The sequence below is a fragment of the Agelaius phoeniceus genome, chromosome 3 (genome assembly GCF_051311805.1).
Source record: "Agelaius phoeniceus isolate bAgePho1 chromosome 3, bAgePho1.hap1, whole genome shotgun sequence".
In the NCBI taxonomy this organism is placed as follows: Eukaryota; Metazoa; Chordata; class Aves; order Passeriformes; family Icteridae; genus Agelaius; species Agelaius phoeniceus.
In genome coordinates this window covers 68,946,465-68,969,668 of record NC_135267.1, presented here as the reverse complement: position 1 = coordinate 68,969,668, position 23,204 = coordinate 68,946,465, and the positions used below count along the sequence as shown (strand labels likewise).

The window sequence follows — 23,204 nt, the reverse complement described above, 5'->3', positions numbered from 1 at the left end:
AGTTGGTAAAAGAAGCTGTTCTAAATCTTCCACCAGTTTATGCAGATGCAACCCTGTTGGGGGAAAACAAACTTTGGCTGGAGCGTCTCACTTAACCAAGCAGACAAGACCATTACCCATCCATTTGAACACCAAATTTGCAGGGTACAGATGCTTAACCAGTCACTTCATCCACTCTCATAATTAACCTGAAAAAGGAAGCTGTTAAACTCCTTTTTGAGAAAATGTTAAGCAGGGAAAGAAAGAGTCATTAAATTTTACTAATTCACAGTTATGTGGAGACACACATAGACACACAAAATCTTAAACAGTAACTAAAAGTAGCCTCTTGGTGGCTGCAGCCACTTTCACTTTTTAAAAAGGTGATCTGTTTCCCAGTTCTGAAAACGCACACAAGGAAAGAATGTAGTCCTAATGAAAAGCTACTTCCAATAGTTTTAGAGTACGTTATTTTTGCATAACAGTCTATTTAGAAGGACCCCACTCACATACTAAGAAATTCAGACAGAGTTCACCTATTCGGAATATGGTAAGACGGAGCAAGATAAAAAAAAAAAGGAAAATTAAGCACCGGGAAGAAGGATAACAGAACCAACAACAAGAGCATTATGCATTGGATGTTAAGATATCAGGCTTTACCTTTCACAGGAAGGTGAGGAGAGGAGATGACAAAAATTTAGCCACTTATCATAAAACTTTTTCAGTGGCATCACAAAAATTTGAGCAGTAAGTTATCTCTGGGACTCCTCATTAAATCATCCAATGGAAAAGCATTTTATGCTCTTCATGCCTCCTGGTACAATGGAGGCAGGTTTGTTGAAGAACTGTTTTCCAAGCTTGCAAAACAATACTATGAGTCCTCCAGCAATAAAACCCACACCTCCTAGCTGTGGAACCCCGGAAGCACATGGGAACACTATACACTAAACTATAATTCAAAGCAGCAGCTAGTATAGAGCTATGTTTTAGATTTGTGATGATAACAATGTTGATAACACAGGGAAGTTTTATTTACTGCCAAGCAGCACAAGCACAGCATCAAGGCCTTTACTGCTCCACACCCCAGCCCAACAAGTGTGCTGGGAGTGCACAAGAAATTGGAAGGAGACAGAGCCAGGACATCTGACCTAACGGACAGTCTAGACCATACAGCATCATGCTCAGCATATAAAGCTGTGGAAAAGGAGCAGGAGATATTCAGAGTGACGGCATTTGTCTTTCCAAGTCACCATTAAACATAATAGAGCCCTGTTTTCCTGGGAATGGCTGAACCATGGGAAGTGGTGAATAAATTACTTGGTTTGCTTTTCTTGCACACACAGCTTTTGCTCTCCTGTTAAACTGTCTTTATATCAACCCACTAGTTTTCTCAGTTTTTGATTCTCTCCCCAGTCCCATAAGGGAGAAGAGAGAGCAAGCAGCTGTGTGGGGCTTAAGTGCCAGCTCAGAACAAAGAACGACAGTCCTTTTTATAAAAATCAATGATAAAACTATCACCTGGATAATCTTCCTGCTGTGTGTTTAAATGACTTGAAAAGTACTCTGTGTCCTTGGAATAAATTGACTCAAGTACAAGAGTACAAAATGCAAGATAAGAAGAGAGATCAATACAGTAATGTGCAGGTAAGTAGGTGAGCCAATAGATACTTATCAGTGGTAAAGCAGGTAGTTAAATATCAATACAATGCAGCCTAAGATGAGAACACTGATAAATTACAATGATATCAACCACTAATTTAATGTCAACTAGTACATCTGCAAGAAAGTCATCAAACAACAAATGGTTCCATATGCAAAGCAACATTAACGAAACTCATTATCAACAAAACTGGATTTGTATCCAATAAACAAAGCACAATTTAATTAAAATTGCCTTAAAAAGTCAATTTTAAAATACTAGTTCAGTTAAAATATGTATCATCTACTTTATAAAACATAGACAACATTTGGAAAAGGAAGAGATTTTATTATAGTTAGGCGGTTGAACGATGGACCCTCCTCAGGGAAACAAACAACCAAACCAAAAAAAAATCTGCCTCTCCTTGAATATAGAAATTGTTTCAGAAGGAAAATAAGGAATCTCCAAATTCATACCTCTAGCTGTTGTACCCACCAGCATAAAGGCCTGCATTCTTCAACTAGAAAACCTTGCCAAGTGTTTTGCTTCTAAGCCAAACATTCTGCAGTGCAAGAGGAGGTATAAAACCAGATCATGCTGAAAGTAAGTTCAGCAGCATGGTAAATTGTACCTGTTAGTTGTTGTGTCAAAGACAAATCACACAGTTTACCTTAACTGAACTACGGAAGATTCTAAAAATACATAGCCATGTAGTCCTACTAATGAATGGATCTGCCTTACCATTTTGGCAACATAAATGCTCAGCAACAGTCTGTCTCCTGCTAAGACTTAGAGAACCAGTGTTGATACTGAAAAAACAGCAAAAAACCCAAACCACAAAAATAGCCAACAAAAAAAAAAAAAAAAGAAAACCCCACACTGAAAAAAACACCACTCCAATCCCCTACAAAGAAAGCCACTTTCAAATGACTCAATGGAATACAAGAATAGTTTAGGTTGGAAGGGACATTTAAAGGTCACCTAACTTACTGTGACCTATGCAATGTTATTCATATTTGTCAAATTTCAGATAGTCATGGGTATGCAGTCAGAAAAATCTTTTCTTATTTTCTACTAACTTTGGTTCAGAATATTCCTTAAAAGTATAGTGCCATTTTCTGGCAGTTTTAAAATTTGACCACTTAATCAGGATCTTGTAGTTTATGCTGCCACTACTAGTGTTTATTTTTTTTAAGTTCTGCAACTGGGATACTAAAATAGATCTCTTTCAAAAGCATACACTAGCCTGCCCATTAAGTGATCAGTCACCAACACAGTTACAGGAATACTTGTTCCAAGAATCTAAAGGTAGTATTTCAGCATTTCAAAGTTTATGATGATCAAGGATTGAAATGCTGAGTGCAAATGGTCATACAGAGACACATGAGACAGAATACAAGCTTGAAACTTAAGAACCTCTCAAACAGAACAAGTCAAAATCTGTACAGCAACTGAAAAAAAAGAATAACAATGCCATGTATTTGATCAATCAAATCAGAGTAATAAAAGCCAGTGCTCTTTTGGCAATTTATTTCCCTAAACATTCCCTTCTCCAAGCACATTAATTCCATGTAATAAAATGAGATGATAATATTACCCAGCTTTTTTTTTTCATACTGTTTACCATCAGTTCATCCAATTAGTGCTTGCAAAAATCACAACATTTTTTAGGACACCTGCACTGATAAGTGTATGTATTTCAAAGGAAAATCACAAGTGTACAGCTTAGTTTTCAATTACCCAATCATTCCTCTAAAATAAAAACATTTGAAAAATGAACTAACATAATAGAATCAATTTCAAAACTTCGTGCAACCTTGGAACTTCATTTTAAAACTGGAATTCAAAGTATTTCAAAAGTGAAAGAAAATAAATACACCTCCTTTGAGGGAGTGTGGTTGAAGTTAGTCATGAAATAATGCATAGAACATTCTCCTCATCTCTTGTGTATTAAAAAAGTCTCATTTTTTTCAAAGAGTCTCCAAAAAAGACAAAATTCAGAAACTGCAAATCCCATTTAAGGAACAGCACATGGAAATATATCTGGGACATTACTGGAGCACTTTTAAGCTGTGAGATCCAACAGTACCCTGCAGGAAAAAATCAATTTGTCAGGCTGTGAGATAAAAGGCATTTTTCTCTTGCCATATTAGTGAAGCACTGACAATCAAAGACTCTGTTCATCTGAACTACAACGTCTGGTGAGCACTTCAAGATAGAAAAAAATATGAACAGCCAAAACTGAAAAAGGCCCTTGCAGACTATTATTAAAATAAGCTCAGAGAGATTTTCTTGCTTAAAAAGTAACAAACAGGAGTCATTGGCTGCAGTGGTTGAGAAGACATATGGTTCTAACAGAGTTTCTATAAATATCATTTGCAATTGTTACTTGATTTACTGAGTTGTAGCTTTCACAGCAATATTGCTTGATTAATATAAAAAATACATATTTTTGTACCCTCACAAGGGAAATTGAATTCTTAGCCTTTCTTAAAAATAGTCAATGATGACAGAGTGCACTTGGAAACAAGAAGTTATATGCAAATAAACTGCCTTTCATGTACATCAAATTCAAGAGCATAAACATTGTCAGCTGAGATGCTTCAATTATTCTGGGCATCAACAACTCTGATTTTCAGGGTCTCTGATTAATACTGTAAATGTCATTAATCTGAGAGGATGTTCCAATTATGTCCAAAATCATTCTGCTTCTGCTTTTTATTTAATAAGGTCTTTCTCCTGCATTCATTTAAGATGATTGCAAAGTTCAAACTGCTGCAAAGTCAGGCATCAGTTATAAGACTTGAGTGGAAACAGGGGTAATAATCACTTGTTTGCTAAAGGTCATGGTTTTCAATAGGGCCTCTTAGATTACACTCACTGAGAGTCTAAGTCTGCACAAGTGACTAGTTTTGGATAACAGCTATGGATTTGACCTGTCATATTTACCTCAGTTTTACTGGTAATGTGTAAAGGGTATGTTCTGGTCCACAGATTGTAGACCATGTAAGATTTAGAAGACAAATCCTGTGGCTCTCTCATTACTTCAGAAAAGGCAAAAAATTTAGACACTATAAAGGCCATTGTATTTGCAACCAGACTAACTTGTCTTCTTTTGTGAAAACTGTTATGGGGGACTTTTGGCAATACACCAACAAAATTAACAGTAATCAATTACCAAAACATTATATCTATATGTATCACTAAATACACAGATTTTCTTTTGGATCATTGTTTTTGTACAGTGAACAATTCAGTCACCCTAATATAAGGGGATAACAAGGATGTCCTAATAAATTATTTCTTATGTTAAAGAAGATAGAATGTTGGTAAAGAAATGTAGGGGTCTTTTTACAGAAATCCCCAAAAGCTCAAACAGCAGATGATAGCAGACATTTTTGCTGGTACTGGTATAGGCTGACATCTGGGCTCCAGGACTAAAAACACAAATCATATATTGTCAAATTCCTGGTGAAGGAATGCAGGGGTAGCTGGGTAAAACAAAACCTATATAGTAAAACTCAGATATAAAATAGAACTTGGGAAGCAACAAATAAAGAGCAAGCAATATGATCATGTTAGCAAACACGGAATTAGAAATACAAGCAGTTCCAAGAAGTAAGAAATACTTACCATCAAACTTATACTGTTTCTATGAGGATGCAGTTCCTTCACCACCCTTCTAGAAGACAACTTGGCATTATTGACCCTAGGGCCCTCAAGAGCTTAACAGCAGAGAAAGTAATGGATACCAAACAGCTCATGTTTGAGTTCTAGCTCTAAAACTTTTTGAAATCAAGAACAACAGGATAATTAGGGATAAAGATTTGAGAGTCTGTGTAAAATATTATAATGGGACAAATAAAAACTCTGATTAGGGTGCTAATACTTTAATTAGACTAAGAAATAAATCTTGCCTCTGTATATAAGCTGCATTTTTTTTTAGTCCACATCAACTGTATGTTGTGTTTAATTTGGTCCCTTGCTCAGGGAACATGGTTTAAATTTCAGTGCAATAAAATCATGCAAATTAAGGATTTACTAGATTTCTATACTGAACTGAAGCACTGAAAATAGAACTAAAATTTCAAAAGTCTGGTGGCTCATAAATTTTTTGTGATTGCAGAAGGAAAATCTTGATGAGCCTCAAACTGTAATTTGTCATGTATGTCCCTCAGATACAGCCAGAAACTGCACTAAACCCAACATAGCATCAGACTCAAAATCATGCAGCGTCTAGGACCATGACTCAACCTCATTAGCACACAGCAACATTCTATAAAAACAACTTAAAGGGATATTGATTTTAGTGTTATAAGTTGCTACTTATAATTAAAAAAACTCAGCCTCTGAGAGGTAAAGATGCTTTTGACAAATACATTGGTTTAGCATCATGGATTTTAGAAGCGACATAATAAGGTGTTCTTAATGTTATTTTACAAAAGTTCATGAAAAGTGAAACAGAAACTGGACACTAATCCAAAGTGAGGAAAATATTTTATGTTTTGCCAAAGCTCATCATTCCAGAGCACAACTTAGGCAAAACTAGAATACCAGAATACCCTACATGGGTACATATGCACACACAGAGTTTGGGGAATTGCATCCTGCTGGCAACGGCACAGAAGTCAATAACATCAACCTCAGTGAAAACAAACAAGCAAACAAAACTACACCACCAAAAATCCACAAACCAACCACAACTGCCAAGCAAAAGAAACAAACAAGCCACTTGATTTGATAATCATGTTTCATGGGAGTACTGTGTATGAAGCTGCATAGGTTCATTCAAATCATCACTATCCACATTAGACTCACTCTTTCCCTATGAATGTAAATTGAAAGCCTGCTTCAGCATCATGAATGTTAGGATATATTGCTGAAAGATACAATTAAAGTATATGTTACAAAAATTAAAGCTTGGGGTAAATGGAGCGTGGATTAGTGTTCCTTGAGTCACTCACCATGACACCTATTCAGTGTTCTGACTAGCTTTAAATTCCTGAAAATGTAAATCTCACAAACATGGAACCACACATCAGTTGCAGATACCCTCTGGGTTTTTAGTAGCATGAATTTAAAAAAAAAAAAAAAAAAACCAAACAAAAAAAAAATCCCAACACCCATGTGCTTGACCTCCATAGAAACACAAGCACTTGAACACAGCACTTAGAGACATTACAGAGTGAGATTAGGATGCAGTGGTTATAAAGCACAAAATGCCATTCTGTCAATAAAGGTCAGCACTTCCATCATTCTTGCTTCTTTCAGCACATGAGTTTCCCCTAGACAATTTATAGGAAATGGAAGGGAAAATAACCAAATCATTGGAAAATTTGTTAAATATGCCATCTGGTCTTCACAGATGGGTCTGTACCGTAGGTCATGTACATCTCCTTTCCTCTGTCATCACTTACTGAAGAATTAGAAGTAGGTAAAGGAACAGAAGCAATGACTCTAGAAAGCATATTATCAGCACACCATGTGGAGATTTAGCCACTGTGTCTCCACTTACACTCCACTGGGAGACAGACAAAGTTTTCCAGGCTGATGAAACCTAACTCTAAAGGGAAACAAAATCACTTCACCAAAGCCAAAGTTTGGATCCATAATTATTCACAGTGGAATCACAACTGGAAAAAGGTGTGTCAGAAAAATAAGGAAATAATAGTTATTGCAAAACTGCCATCACGATACTGTACAATGTTCAAAACCACAATCTTATCATCAGTGTGCCTTCATAATCCACTTGAATTATCTCCAAATTGAAAATGGGAAAGAGAGGTAGAGAATAACCACCATTTTTTCAAACATGACAGAAGAACAATTATTCATTCCATGTTTCCACTACCCAATTTTTAATCTAACTCTTTGCTCTTAAGCAAACAGCATTCTGGTACCATTACAAGAATTCTGCAGCCATGAGGAGTTTACGGTTTTTAAAGCACTGCACAAATCAAGATTTTCTGTTGTTCCAATCTTTTCAGAGAAATGGAAAGGGGTCATTTACTTTTAAGATAAATGGTTTTTCACATATTATTTAAAATAATACCCACCTTTTTTTTTAATCTGTTTCCAGAGTAAAGCACAAAGTGTCTATGTGTCTTTCAGCTCATTTGATATGGAGTGGTTTATTCAAAACCACTCAGCAGCACAATCCAGACAACTTCTCACACTTTCACACTCTTCCTGCATGATCACTTTCAGCCCTATAGGGATGTAATCAGCTGAGATCTGACATTAGGACAGTGATGTAACAGAGCACTGACCACAAATCACCCTAGCCTTGGCAGAAAGTATGGATACTGCTGAATTCTAGTATAATACACTCTCTGCCACTGTTTTGCCACTGTGTTCTAATGCAGATTATGTCCTCAAGACTCCATCCATTTCCAGGAAAAAGGTGCTATTCTGGCTACTGACTATTATGTCCTTTATTCTCACTTGTCAGATATCATTCGCTGCATTAGTAGTCCATGTTACAATGGATATATCAATTGTAGAACTTATTTAGCCTGGGGAAGGAACAGGTAATTGAAAAGTCATCATTAAATTCATTTTCTTTGAAGGGAAAATGGAAAATACTAATTTTTTTTAATGTTTCATCTAATTCATTGTACAATGTAGCCTACTTCAGCGGAAAACAAGAAAAGCTGGAATTTACCCCTCTAGTACACCACCACCAGAGCCCCAGTGTGCAACAACTTCTGTAGTAGCACTTCACCAACAAAGAAAGCTTGTGGTACTACTTTTTAAAGAAATAACCTTAATAACTTTAATGAGAACAGCAGTTACTCTGCACTTAGTGCCACATAAGGCAAAATTCCACCTCTACTTCTACAAGGTAAATAGGAAAGAACCTGGCTAAAAAAAAAAAAAAAACAACCAAAAAACAAAAAAACACTTGAGGAGGCACCTTTACCCTTAACTGCATCTACTACAGGTTTGAGACATTCAATGTCCCCAGGAAAAGTAATAATGCATTTCTAGTAACATTCTGAACTCTAAGTGGCTAATACATAGGCACAGAAACAGTCCATCTTGTAAATACTAATCAAGATAGCTTGGAAATAGAATAGTACAAAATTATCAGTGCAACCAACCACATAGCTATACCTTAAACTGATGTTGATATATTCATATCAGCCATGGTCTATTCAACTAAAATCCATTTACCATGTCTACATGGATTATATGCAAAGGTTAAAGAGGTGGGATATGGGAGAAAAGTGAGAACATACAGAAACATATTTCTTCTTGCTAAGATCTGTCAAGATAAAAAATAAAATCACTGACATATGGACCAAATCATGTGAATGACTGAATTTGTAGCAATTTCAGTTCTATATCGGTGATCCTCAAATACTGTTTAGAAGGTGATACAAAGACCATTCTATGTACTGGGGGAAAAATAAAAATTACTTAGTCTCAGCCTTTCCTGACTGGTCTCCCCAAATCACTTCAATGCCTCTTATTTTGTATTTAGATTGAAAATCTTATGCACAAAAAATGTCCTTTCAGCTTGCCAACAGACTGCTACACCCTGCAGCCTCCCATGTGTAACATGAGTGCAGATAATTAACAGCAGTGTTTAGGCTGATGAACACATGGTGACAGTGGAGACTTCCCACCCTGGAAACCACAGAACAAGGATCAATGAATTAAAACCACTGTCAAAAGATTTGATCAACAATTTGACCAGGGCAGTGGCACCAAGCTCAACATCTAGCATGGAAGACCTCTTTATGAGACCAGCATTCATTGTTTCCTCAAGAGAACCCCTCTCAGCATTCCTGGGGGATGTGTGTTCCCTACCCAGGAGGAAGAGCACCACCTAGTGAAGCTCCAGCACCCTTTCTTGAAGCACCAACAGAATTCTGGTGGTCTTGGTCATCCCTGATTGCCTCGCCATATTCCCCAGCTGGAACAAAAGGTATGTAGCTCACATGAATACAGCGTATTGCAAGTGACAGAATGATGCAATTTTAAAATTTTTCTCTCTGTGCCTCACACTCAGCATTCTGTCCTTGATGTACTCCAAATCCTTTAATACTGCCAAAAGAGACCAAGAATAAACCCCCATACAATGATCTACTGAAATAAATTATTTCACAGAACACAAATGTAGAATTCCTGTTTGAAGGGGAAGGAAGACATATAAATCTTCAATACATTTAAATTAAATTTATATACGTATTATATAAAGATGGCAAGTGAAGGCCCTGAGCTTCACCTTGCACAACAGCATGCTTTATTTTCTGTAATTTATAGCTGAGAGTTCCTAAACTTTGGAATATGGAATTAGAAATTATTGTCAAGTCCAGTAACTTGGAATCAAAGTTGGCCCTCAACTTCTGGAGCAAAACTAATGTAAAGCAAAATAATCCCAGAGACAACAAGTGTTGGCTATGGCTTGCATCACCAGCTATGTGCCACAGTGTCTGTTGAAAGGCAGATGGCATGACAGCCACAGATACACCTCAGATAAATTCAAATACAGCTACATAAATAGAATATTTCCACAGGTTTTTCTTCTCAATGTACCTCAAAACAAGATACAAACTCTACCTCAATACTTGTATTGAGGACAAAACAGTGTATTCAGTAAACTGCTGAATATGAACATCAACATCCAAAAAAAAGGCTATAGAAGTGGAATGGAAGAGAAAGCAAGATCAGAACTATTTTTTTCCTTTCTGAACAAACTTAAGTGCTTCAGAGCACAACTATCTCTAGAGCAACACATTGCTTAAACTCTGAAAAAGATTTTCCTATAGCAGAGGTACTCTTCTTGTGGTACAGATTTTTAAGAAATGAGCACAGATAAAAACACTGTATCAGCTATTCATTTAAACAAGCTGAAGGTATTTCTTCTCACTTTTGGAAACCAAACCAATGCATTACCTTTTATAGGCATTAGTATGGCTCCTGTACTGTGATGGACACTGATACACCCTCCAGTTCACAGGAGCCAGGATCTAGATATTTCAGGCAGGTAGTGTGATGACTCCACCAAGTCACAGACGTGATTTATGAAAGGGCACTAAAAACCTTTAGCTCCTAGTGACTTGAATGAGAATTTTTGTTGCTTAGTAACTCTTAAAGAAACTGAGACATTTGAAAACTAGTAATGCTGTGAGAAGCCATACAGAACTCTTGTTTATAGCATTTTGGTTGTCTAAAACTGCATACCTGTAACTATAGCACTTTACCACCTAATGTAGTACTTAGATAAACTTAAAGTACTTTGCACAGAGCAAACAGATCCTTACAAAATTTCACTAAAACTTGTTTAATTATACCACAGACCACCTATTTTGCACAGCTAAAATATATCACTCTATACAAACCAAAACTTTAGTATAGCCCTATACAATAGCATTCATACATTAACTTTTACATTTGCTCCTAAGAAGCCATCCTTTATCACAATTTTGAACTTATGCCTGCAGCACTAAATATGCTAATATCAAGGAGTTTGCAGTACAGCCACAAAATGTTCTGTATTTTCTCCTTCATACAGACAGACTTATACAACATAAAGAGAATTCTTACTGTAAAATACTTGACTAAAGTTTCTGTAATTTTGAGGGTTATTATTAAGCTTTGTCATTCTTCTTTTTGATATTGATTCTACATCAAATGCAATTATATGGCTCCTGCTGATATCAAGAGATGCCATGAATCTACATCTGAGGGCAGAATCTAGCTCACAGAAGATTAATACTTCTTGCAGTTTCTAGGTCAGAGAAGTGTAGGTGTTAAGAAGCATTAATATGTCTTTCAGAAAACATTCAGTAAACTGCTTATTCATCCTGATACAAAAGGAAATCAGAAAAACTGTAGCTTTCCATCAGAATTAAGGGTGCTTTTAAACAGCTAATTGAAATGTTTCAGTGCAATTAATTTTCATAACATGGAAGACAACGTACAATAGTGTTACGTCACATACATGAGGCATAGTAAAAAAACTATTATATATTTAAATACAAATGCTATACATTTTTAGTACAACCATTTGGTCATCTCTATTGAATAATGAATCAATAATCAATAGGTCTTAGGGCAGCAGGACTCTGCATGGCTGGGAGGATATGCCTATACACACATGTACATTCGCATTATACAACCATCTTCATCACCAAGAATAAGTGGAAGAGACAAAAAATTCCTTTGATGTTACAGGGAGCAGTTTTCACTTTCAGCTAGATAATCCTTGCACATCCAAACTGCTTTGTGAAGAGATCCTCTGTGCTTGCTACCTCTTTCTCTGTGGCACAATCTCCCTAGAACATCACACTCCATTAATAAACAGGATTCAGCACAGGTCAGAGCAAGAAAACAAACACACAACTCCAGCAGAAGTGACGCAGAAGAGCTAATACAGCTTCAAAATTCCCATTTTACTGAGTTTTGGTAAAAACAGTACATGAATGCCAGGAGAATGATCATTTCACTGCAATGGATAAATTTCCATCCAGATGGTTCTTGGTGCTTATTTGGCTCTTGACTGAGGTTTTTCAGATTCAAACCAGCACATGTTTGATATGAATACTACACGATAAATTCTTAGAGCCTTCCCCAAAAGGATTTCTTGTTTGAATGACACCATGGATCTAATAGACTTCAGTTTCATTTAACAGCTATAGAGATGCACTCGATTGAGTAAAAATAGTGAAACTATAAAAATCTTGAAAAATAGGCCTCTTCATTGGAAAAATATGGACAAAATATACATTACAATGTCATCTTTCCAGTTTCTAATCATCAGCAAAAAACTTTTAGCCAGAAGTATATTTGAGGGAATAACAGTAAGAAGGCAATAACAGTAAGAGTAAGCAAGACTGATGTCACCCAGCTTTGTGATGCCCTGACCACCTTCACAGACAAGTCAGTTTCTCTGAAACTAAGCCCATAAAACTGTCTTCTCTAAGACACGCTGAGCATTACCAACTGAGAAAGATCCACAGCAGCATCTGTAAAAGGAAGCTTTCAAACACAGATAAATACACACACAAGCACAAAACCAGCCCCAGATTTTTGGAGGCTAAATAGTCCAAATGCCACAGTCCCATTCCTGTCAGTTAAGAATTCCATAAGTTATCTAGTAAAAGCTTCCCCTGGCAGTTGCAATGAATTTATGAGATGCTCCTATGCCTATTCCTACAGCTCTATTTCTTGGCCAGGCTGCTCTCCTGCACTAACCGAGGCTGTTCTCAGGTGCCAAATGAAACTGCAGTTCCCAACTCTGCTTCTCAGACCGTTCTGCTCCAATGTCCCCCATGGCTTCCCAGCCAGCCTCATTCCCACTGTATCTATTCCAGTTACTCTTATAACCAACACATATTTTTAAAACTAGCTCAACCTTTTTTATCTTCAGTTTTTAGTTGTAGCTGGTGGCAATCTCTCACCAAAAATCAAAATTCTCAGCTGATCTCTTCACCAGGGGAAATTGCACTTTTTCTTCAATGCATCATCATCTCAAAATTTCAACTGAAGATATTTTTCTGAAGTGGTCCATCTCTACTAGTACTAAGTCCACCCTCAAAGTTTTCTTCCCTTATGCATTTTGGTAAGGTTCATATTAACACTATTAAAACTCAGATTTTTCTTGCCCTACTACTGAAATCTGTTTCCATAAAGAAAAAAAAAAAAGAGGCAGGGAAAAAAAGGCAAGAGTAATGGATGCCATTCCAGGTAGTTACAGGTAGTATTTTGCAGTCTTAGCTCTATGCTCCCTCTTCTGTAGAAAATAGCTTGCTCCTTTTTTTACCAAAAATAAAAGGATTTTTAGCTTTTACTCTGCTCTGGCATGTCACTATTGCATCCCAGTTTACCCATCTGCAACACAGAGAATAATTCTATGTATGTCTTTCACAAAAGCTTTGCTTTTTAGAGTCATAGCTGAAAACCAGCTATTGCTCACATTCTATATTACTACATATCAGCACTGCTTATCCTTCCACAGCCCTGACAGAAAAGTTTTAAAGCAGTAGCGTATTTTAAAAAGTTGTATGTACATGGAAGTATTTTATTGTATTTACCAGTATAGTTCTTATCAGCTTTGGTGGGGACCTGTCAAATATTATGATATGATAGAGTTACTATAAAATTCCTGCAGTCCACAAAGAATGCTTTAAGCCTGAACTGAAAGAAAACAAAACTCCAAAACAAACAATTTCTGCCTCGATATTGCACGTCACTCTCAATAGCATCATTGTTTCCATAGCTACAAATGTAGACTGCTTCAAAGGAAAGAAGCAGAGAAACCGAAAATGACAATGCACAATCAAAACAGGCACATACATTTTTCAGACGGCATATGTGGGATGGAGAAAGGAATTACCATGGTGGCACAGAATGCTGTGGGGTTTTTGCATTTGACAGTAATGCCAGTGATGTGAGCACATCAAGCTCAGAACAGTAAGCAGCAGTAAACCTCTCACTGCAGTATCACTTGACGTATTTCTACACCTAGTGGAAGGAAGAGGAGAACAGAAAGGATGGAAAATACCAGCAGGAATCACCAAAACAGGACAAGTGCCCCTCTCACTGATCTAGCCACCTGCAGACTCAGATGCATTTTTTAATCGAGTTTGCTTGGGATTTTCAGTCATTCTATACAGTTGTGAAGACAATCAAATCCTTTATACTGCTTTTATCACAAATGATGACAAAATTTAGATACATGCTACACCTAGCACTAACTATAACCATTCCAGGAGAGAAAACAGCCGAGTGAATCTGCACAGAGGATAGATACAAAACATTAGGGTGAGAGCATATAGGAAAACAAAAGGCACTCCATAGCATCTAGCATCTATTCTGTCCATCTCTATTAAGTTCCTGTTCCCTAAATTTCCCTGTGCAAAATCTTACTTCACTGTCAACCAGCTATTCCAGGACTACAACTTCCTCATGACTTATTGGGTAGGAACATAAATTCTTTTCTTACTACAGCAGGAATTCCCAAGATTCACAAATGTAGCTCCTTCCCCACCAATTCTAAAATGATGAGTGTTGGAATAACACCAGGACCATCAACCAGACTCACATCAGTGCCACTCTTCTTCTCAGAAGAAGAAACAGCATAATCTGGAGTGTAATATAATATTTAAAAAAAAATTTATAAACACACTAGGAAAAACCACACACACACACAAAAAAAAAAAAAAAAACCACCCCACACAATTTATCTCTAAATACCTTAGAGCACCCTGAATTTTCCAAAGTAGTAACAAACAAGATGCCCTCATAGAATGTCATGGCATATTCAGAAACATGTAGTACCAGAATGATTCTTCTCTTCTCAAAGTGAGTGACAGCACCAGAAAAATCCACCTAAAATGTCCTTCCTTAGTCTTGCAGGCTCTAAGGAACACAGTTATCCATGATATCATTTTTTTTCCAACAATCTTTTCAGGGAGCAGTTAACAAAGGCCACATGAGAACACAGCACTATCTGCAGTCTACACTGGAAGTCATCGCTGGTGGAAGCAGAGATGGAGAATGGTTATTAAAAGATGGTGTCACTGTTTCCTCAGGTGTTGCTCCTGCAGCTATTGCCCCTTTGCACCAACATTGGAAAGTATCAGGCTTTGGAGGCATGGTTTCTATGGAGAATATCAGATCACGATAAACTAAGGAGTTTGAGATTACAAAGTCAGCCCTTGTTATACATGAGTACTTACATATATGACCTTCCACCACTGTCACAGAAACAGAACAAACACCTCATTATCTTTATTAGATTATAAAAGCCCCACTGTCAGTGATTTTAATCAAACTTGGCAAAAGCTATTTTAATACTTGGGGCAGTGAGGAAGGTAGAGAGCCAAAATCCCAGCCACAAGAATATTACCTTTCAAACAAGGATAATCTTATTGCTACAAAATAAAGCTATCAGCTCTCAAATGAAATTAGTTCAGGCAGCAATACAAAAACCATTAAACTTGCAAATCAGGACTCCTAATAGTTGCAGCATATGTTTGACTGGAAAAGTAAGCAAAGCACAGACCAGAAAGATAAAGAAAGGTTTAGCAAGACCAGTAGTAGGTCTAAAACAGAAGTTCCTAACAGGAAATTCTTATTCTTTTAACTGTGCACAGAGATTTAAAACTATTTAAAAAAAAAAGGCTGGTCAGGCTCTGAAACTTAGAAAAACTCTACAGTATGGGCCTTCTACTACACTACTACATCTGAAGTTTCTTCCCTAAGACCTAGCTTGCAGCAGCAAGTTAGTGTTGCCGAAATATGAGATTTCTGCATGAGCAATTTGTGATGTTAAAATACTAGGGATTTCAGTCTCTTATCTCTTTTAATTGCTGACTAGAATGGACTCTGTCAGAGAAGAAATGAAAGGAGGGGTTTTACATTTTTCATATTTGCCTCAGGCTACCAGCAGAAAAATTCAGGACTTTTTCTAAGGTATGTCAGTGCCAATGATGTGTCACATGTCATTACTTTATAATTAGGCTGATAGACAAAAAGAATAATGCAGCTGACATCCTATTAAAATAAAAATTATTCCCCAAGGCCTAAAAACACTGACACAAGCATCTTAAAAGGCAGAGTAAAAATTATATAGGGAACTATTTATCTGTGCTGCTGTCTTTTCCAGATTCAAGCAAGTTATTCTTAGTTATGTGTGTATTGCATATTGAATTATCCTATGCTGATTTTTTTTAATTTCTTTTGAAAGCAAAATGTAATGAAACCACTGTTCAGCTAGGAATAAAAGCTACTATGAGAATAAGATACTAGCTACACTCTAAATTACTTGAGATTACAAATTGATTATCAATTGTTCAATTCTTCAAATAAGCAACTAATCAAAAAAAATGTATTTTAAAAAATAGAAAACCATCCTTTTTTGTCAAGAGTTTGAGACAATTAAGCCTTAAAAACCAAATTTGAAAACACTAAGACTTGATTCTGCATAAAATTTTTTATACAACGCTCCTGACAGAATTAGGATTTAGGCAATACAGGGCTATAACTCCATGTAGTTAGGAACATATTTAGTTCAGATTGTGTCTGGAAGTTAGACAGACTGGAAGAATTACCAGATTACAAAATTATGGTTTATAGCCAAAATAACAGTCTTCACAGCATAGCCAAATTTTAACTCTCCGATAACATAAGTAAGAGATATCCCATCTATTCTTTGCCAGTACAGATATCACAAAATGTGTGCTTTTCCATCTGTTCATGTATAAACTACTGGAAGAAAGCATTTCCACCTTTGTGCATTTTGACAACATTATTCAAAATATAAGACTTCAAATTCAGTTCTGACTGAACCCAGCCAGTAGCATGTTTATATTTTTTTCTAAAAACTGTTCATACGTTTCCAGTTGGCCAAAAAAGAAAGTCCTTCACAAAGCTGTCAGATCTAGTTCTTTGTTCATACAGTGCTTTCATTCCCAACACAATGACAGACAGAGAGAGAAGTGTTGTGTTTTCAAATGTATTACAAGGAATCCTGTGATTTAGTTGTTCCTATTAAAGAATTATACTCAGAGATGATATACTCTAAAGTGACATGATTTCCACTTGACTATCTTCCTTTTATGTTCCAGACCCAGAATTTAGAACATGTTTGCTTACACCAATATCTTATTTCAAGAAAAGGCAGACAACTTCTTGAAAAGCTATCTATTATTTTGCTGCCTGTTTCTTGAGTACTGCCAAAGGAAGGGCTACTCAGTTTTCTCTACCTACTCTAACACAGTGTGCATAATCTGAAATTATCTTTAATTCACTGTGCTACAAAAATAAATAGGAAAAAAAAAAAAAAAAACCAAAAACCAGACAAATAGGGCAGGCAATGCTGTAGAAGGTCAGTATTTTTCAAAGTTTAATACTCAGAGCATAACTTGTGCTCTTAGTGACTTAGTGACAATAAGGGAAGGACCACTGCTGCACTGCAGGACACAAATTCATATCATCCCTTTGCAGATGTATCACAGAGAACAAAAGAGGTGTTTGATGTCTTGATTTGCTGAGCATACACCTGAGGTGGTGTGTCCTATTCCCACTCCTCATTTTCAAATCTCCTGTGCACCACCAGGACTCTCGTCACTTCCCTCAGCTGTTCATTCAATCTGGATGCTGCTCAGAGGTGAAGCTGCCCTGAGGCCATGATAAATTTTGGCATGAGGTCATACTAAACACCATAGGTGACAAATTTTACCACAAATTTTACCAAACTCACCAAAGGAAGAGAAAAACAGTTTCTCTGTGTTGTCCTTCTGTGTCCTAAATAAGCAGAGAAAAGACCTTTTTGCCAGCATTGAAGTAAATGGCAAATGTGGAAAGATTCTGTTTAGAAAGACCAAAAACCTATAACAAACAATATAAGATCTGGTATATTGCTTTTCATATGTACAGCACATTTTCATGTATGCAATTGCCTTTTGAAACACACCTGTGCTGTTAATGGCAAGGTAATCCTGTATTTTTCTAGATGTGCATTCGTAGAGGGATAACCACATTCACTTATGTAAAAAGGAACCTAATTTCACAAAACAGCAGATACAACAAACTAAGTGAAATCAGCAATGTATCTGAAAACATGAAGAGAAAAAAAGCATGCATCAGACTTCAATTTGAGACTATTTTTTAATTTCTGGGAAAAGAACACTTACCACAGTTACTGTTTATACTTCAGTTCACCTCAAAGACTAAACTGATTATATATCAGATGTTTTCTATTATAGTTAACTTGTAAGGGGAAAAGTCAATGCCTCTAACAAAGTAAAGTATTGATTTTTTTCCACCTGGTAAAAACAACCACAAACAAGTTAAGAACCACTGTGTTCTAAGAATAAACAAGCAGTTGTATAATTACTTATTTCAATTTACAACAGCAAAATTATTTTTTTCTCCACTATTATTGGAATTTATGTTGTTATTCCTTTTTCTTAGATGCAATTAAGACTTTAAAAAAAAAAAAAAAACAAACGTATAACTCAAAATCTCCAAGCATTTACTCTCACTTAAATTAAAGCATAATCACTAAATAAGCCTCACTATTAGAGTTCAATACCTGGAAATTTAGTGTATTGATGTTGTAAGAATAACTACACTAGAAGCCTTCCCAGAGAAAAATTCTAAAGTGTATGGTTTTGGGGGGTTTTTGACTCGTGGCAATCACAGATAAGTGAAATCTTTAATCAGTTTTTCCCCTCATATGAAATAAATTAATGGTTCCAAACTTCTCTGCACAAGACAGAAACACTGTATTGTACAGTTAATATTTAGCTTTAATACATATGAAATCATTTTACAAATAAAACTTTTAAAGTGAACACTTGAGCTGAAAACATGGTCCAGTCTCTGGAACATCACCACCATCACATATCATATGTATCAATGCAGAAAGTGACTGAAATACATCAAGTATCTCAAATTGAAAAGCAGCTGCTTCTGAACAAGATGCAAAGTTGACGTGTGCAAATTTTACCATTTCAAACCATTCAACAGATACAGTAATTTCTCTATTCAAGAAATTGGAGAGAAACAAAAATAATGGCTTCACTTGCTAGGCAAAAAAAGTCCAGGACTTCACCTTCCTCAGCTTCTGAAAAATACAAAGGCTTACCTTTCTGTACACCAGCATGTTTGGGGATTCATCAGCCACCCCATTGCTGCTTTGCCCATAATTATTTCCTTGTGCCATGTCCCACAAATTTGATCCGCTTTTGGATGCTGCACTGTAAAAGGTAAAAGTGGTTTCAATAGGGCATCGCCTCAGGTCTCCTTGCTTCCCTGATGATTAATGGACCTGACTTTCTACCAACACGTTATCAAAATCAGCGTATGCTCTCGCTCCAACAGATATTTACACGGGAGCGAAGCTCCTAATTCGCCATTTACTGTCATTACTCTCTTTTGCCGGTAAATTATGGATGTAAAGTGTTGATCTAATTTAAACATTAATGAATTGTCACTGGGAGCAGCTCCCTGACACACCGCTAACCACCACATCACACAGACGCCTCCTCACAAAGCGTTTCTTCCTCCCCTGCACGGAGCTCACCAAGGGACGCTCTGCGCCTTCCAGGCCAGTTTTGTGAGGGCTGACTCGGCCCGTGACGTGGATTCAGCAGTGCCCTCCGCTCGCAGCTCGGGTCATAGCAACTTTCACAACAGTCAAACGCACGAAAAGCAAACCAGACGCTTTGAACCTCCCTGTAATTCACCAGCCCATCTGTGCTCGTACATACGGCGGGGCAGGGGAGCAGGTGACGAGGGAAAATGAAGAACCAAGCCAGAACACTGTTCCGGTTGCTTTCACCTACTTTCATCGCACTTTACCGCCAAACACCGGCTCCCTGCCAGCCCCGTCTCCTCCCCGCCCTCCCCCGGGTCACACGGGAGCTGCACTGAGCAAGAGCTCGGATCATGCCGTAGCTCCGGCTTTGCACGCAGGTGTAAGAATGTGCTCCATCTACAGACCACACCGGCGGATGCGGAGAGCCCGGAGAGCCGCCGAGCCCTACTCCAAGCGCTAACCTCCCGAGCCCTCCCCAGCCCCCGAGTCCCTTCACCTTCGGGCTTGGCTGCCCCCCGTCCGCCCTCCGGCCCGCGCTGCCCCGGCAGCGCCCGCGGGGTTTGCGCGGCTCCGGGCGGCCAAAGGCCGGGCGGACCGGACCGGACCGGCTCCCCCGCGGGCAGCCCGGCGCGGCGCCCGCAGCTCCTTCCAGCACCGCGGACAGCGGCGGCAGCGGCGGCGCCGCCCGGGGGCCCGGCGGGAGCGGGGCCGCGGCTCCGCGGCGGGAGGCGCGGGGCGGGGGCGCGGAGGGGCGCGGAGCCCGCCCGCTCGGTTACCTCTGGGCCAAGGTCACTGCGCGCTGGCCGCGGCTCCTCGGCTGCTCCTGCGGCTCCTGGCGCGCCCCGCGCGGTGGGTGTCAGCCGGCAGCGGGCGGAGGGACGCGGCGATCGCTCATCACACACACGCACACACACGCACTGCGGGCGGAGGCGCTGCTGCCGCTGCCGCCGCCGCCGAGGCTGCGGCTCTCCCGTGCTCTGCCGGAGCGGCGGCAGCTCAGCTCAGCTCCCTCCCCGCAATGGAGCGGCCGTCACGTGGGGGACGGGCACGTCAAAGGTGCTGCCGCTGCCGCCGCTCTGCCACACAGCAGCAGCCTTCCTCCTCCTCCTCCTCCTTCCTTCTCCTCCTCTTCCTCGGTGCGCTAGGCTCCCTCACCGAAAGCAGCGGCCAAGAAACTGCAGCTGCCAGCAGATCTGGCAGCAGCCCTGTAAATGAGATTAGGCATCACTGGTGGGCTGGGCAGGAAGAGAATGTGGGCTAATGGGATAGGGAAGGAGAAGGGGAGTTGTTGGGGAAACTGGGTCGCCTCCCTCGTATTTCTTTACCGAAAAGGAATCTGCCTCTTCCTCTATCTTATGCTGGACACATCGTGTATATTTTTCAGTGAAAACTAAGGAGAGCCTGTGCTCTGTTGGCACTGCAGACTTTCCTGAGCAGTGGAACACAGAGAGCAGAGTGAACCTGTTTCAGACAGATACGAAGAAACCCTAAGGACACCTCAAGACACCCTCGGGACTGTTTTGCCATATCCTAGGCAACTGCCTAACTTGTAAAGGCCTCACATTGGCTACGATAAAAGAAAAAGATCAAGTCTCTCAGTCTTACTTCCCCATCACATGCAGACAAGAACAATTTTGCAATACCGCTCTTGCAAGGGGGTTGAAATGCCCAGAACTCAACATCCACAAGAACACAAGGTACTTAAGTGGTTACACTTTGGTATATTTCGATTTAAAAGTGTCTTTTCTGGAAACTGTAGCTCTTATTACAAGAATGATCTTGCAAAAGAATCCTCTACTGTGCACTGCACCTTGTGGAGTGTGTGCTGGTAAATCATGCAATTCAAGCAGAGGTTTCCATGCATACTGGGTCACCTTCACCCTGACTTGTTCTACCTTTCTCACATCTCAGAGGGCCTCAAACCAACACTATCCTGCAAGAAGTTTGTTACTATCATCTACTGCAACTACTTTTAACTATTCTTCCAAACTTTGCAGATGCCTTGAGATACTTTAACAGAGGATGTGGTAAATTAGCTCAGGCAATGATAGGGAGTCACAGTGGCAACAATAAAATGAAGGAAAAAGGACAGAACTGATCTGGACTTTTTGGAGAGCTGAGGAAAGGAAGACATAAGTTTGATAATGGTCCTAAGAATGAGCACCGGAGTAAAGAACTATGATCTCCATCAGAAATACGAATGTTTTTCAGAGACAGAAGTTGTAAAAGGTGAAATGACACAATAAGAATCACCAACTCTGTTCAGTGAGATACACTGGCTGCAAAGAAAAGGAGCTCTGTAGCAGACAGACATTGTCTGTCTCAACTTCAATAGAGGAGAATAACTTATTATGTCACAAGGAAAAGGAAATGTGAAAACAAATGATGTTAGAAAAGACAGAACTCTGGAGTTTTGAGGTGGAAGAGAAGAAAGGGAAAGAATTCAACAGCACAAGCATAAAGTGAAGAAGTATCAGTGTTGAAAGTAGTTGGCAGAGGAATTTATTAAACCAAAGATTAAACAGAGAACTAAGACCTGTTTCCCACTAAAATTCACTTCACATACAATAGCATCTAAGTGAGGCTAATAAAGTAAGGATCAAAATATTAATCTTCCAACAGATTCTCTGATTCAGCCCAGTCCACTGTTGAGAAATGGGAATGAGCAATAAAGAACTCAGTGTGTTTTTACACAGACATCCCAATTGAGCAGCACTGCAGTGTTCAGAGCTCAGCAATTTGACTTTGTAAGTCTGACAGGTGCACTAGAAGACAAGGGAAATGCCTCCCAAGATCTGCTAAAAACACAAGTGATGCCCTCGTGGTTGTATGGCATCAAAATAAACTCAAAATCTTTATCAGACTGGAGTTTAAATTACTTTTTCAGAGTAAAAACGGGAACTGCACAAAATATAATTCAAATATAATTTTACCCCTAAAGAGGGACAGGAGGAAAATCTTTTAAAATATTGGTAAGACACATATTCTTTCCACTTGCTCTGCCAGGCATTAAACATAGTAATTGTGTTAAAGAGCATAAAAATCAAACATTAGCAGGTTTCCAATGAGATCAATATTTGTTTTCTCATTCTGCCTCATTTTGTTGTTAATGTAAGGGACAAAAAACCCCACATAAAATGAAAGAATTTTGTACTAAAATTCTTGGACTACCTATATTAAGTTACTCAAAAGCTGACTTCAAACTACCTACTTTCTATAAAGTGTTCTGCAAATAGACTTTGGTAGCAGCAATGTGTCTTTGGAAAGCTCCCCAACAAAGCTGACTAATTTAGGCAGCAACATTTTCCAAGCTTTTATTCTCTGAGACTGTCCTTAAAACTAAGGGCAGAAGCATACCCAACTGAGTTAGATTTTGGCTATGCTACCTCCAATTTTACCTTTGCTTTAACTTTGTTTTAACCATTCTGATTATTTTCCAAGTAAATAAAATACAAAATACTAATAGGCAAAATTTATATTTTTTCTTTGAAAATAATCAAATTTTAATAACATAAATGCAGTTCTAAA

The 23,204-nt window shown here is 38.5% G+C and overlaps 1 protein-coding gene across 11 annotated transcripts in view; it reads right to left on the bottom strand.

Moving 5' to 3' along the window:
* The window catches only part of RGS7 (regulator of G protein signaling 7), a 251,790-nt gene extending 230,918 nt beyond the window's left edge, over positions 1 to 20,872 (bottom strand). For 5 of the 11 annotated variants that reach the window (XM_054629597.2, XM_054629596.2, XM_077175549.1 and 2 more), the window contains exons 1-2: positions 20,453 to 20,868; positions 19,224 to 19,335 (exon numbers count right to left, since the gene is read on the bottom strand). In XM_054629597.2, the coding sequence (XP_054485572.1) occupies positions 19,224 to 19,301 (78 nt within the window). In that variant the 5' untranslated portion in view covers positions 19,302 to 19,335; positions 20,453 to 20,868. Of the gene's footprint in view, positions 1 to 19,223; positions 19,336 to 20,452 lie in introns of all 11 variants that reach the window. The other 6 variants (XM_077175547.1, XM_054629601.2, XM_077175546.1 and 3 more) reach the window with 4 other exon arrangements.
* Between the last annotated feature and the right edge of the window lie 2,332 nt (positions 20,873 to 23,204).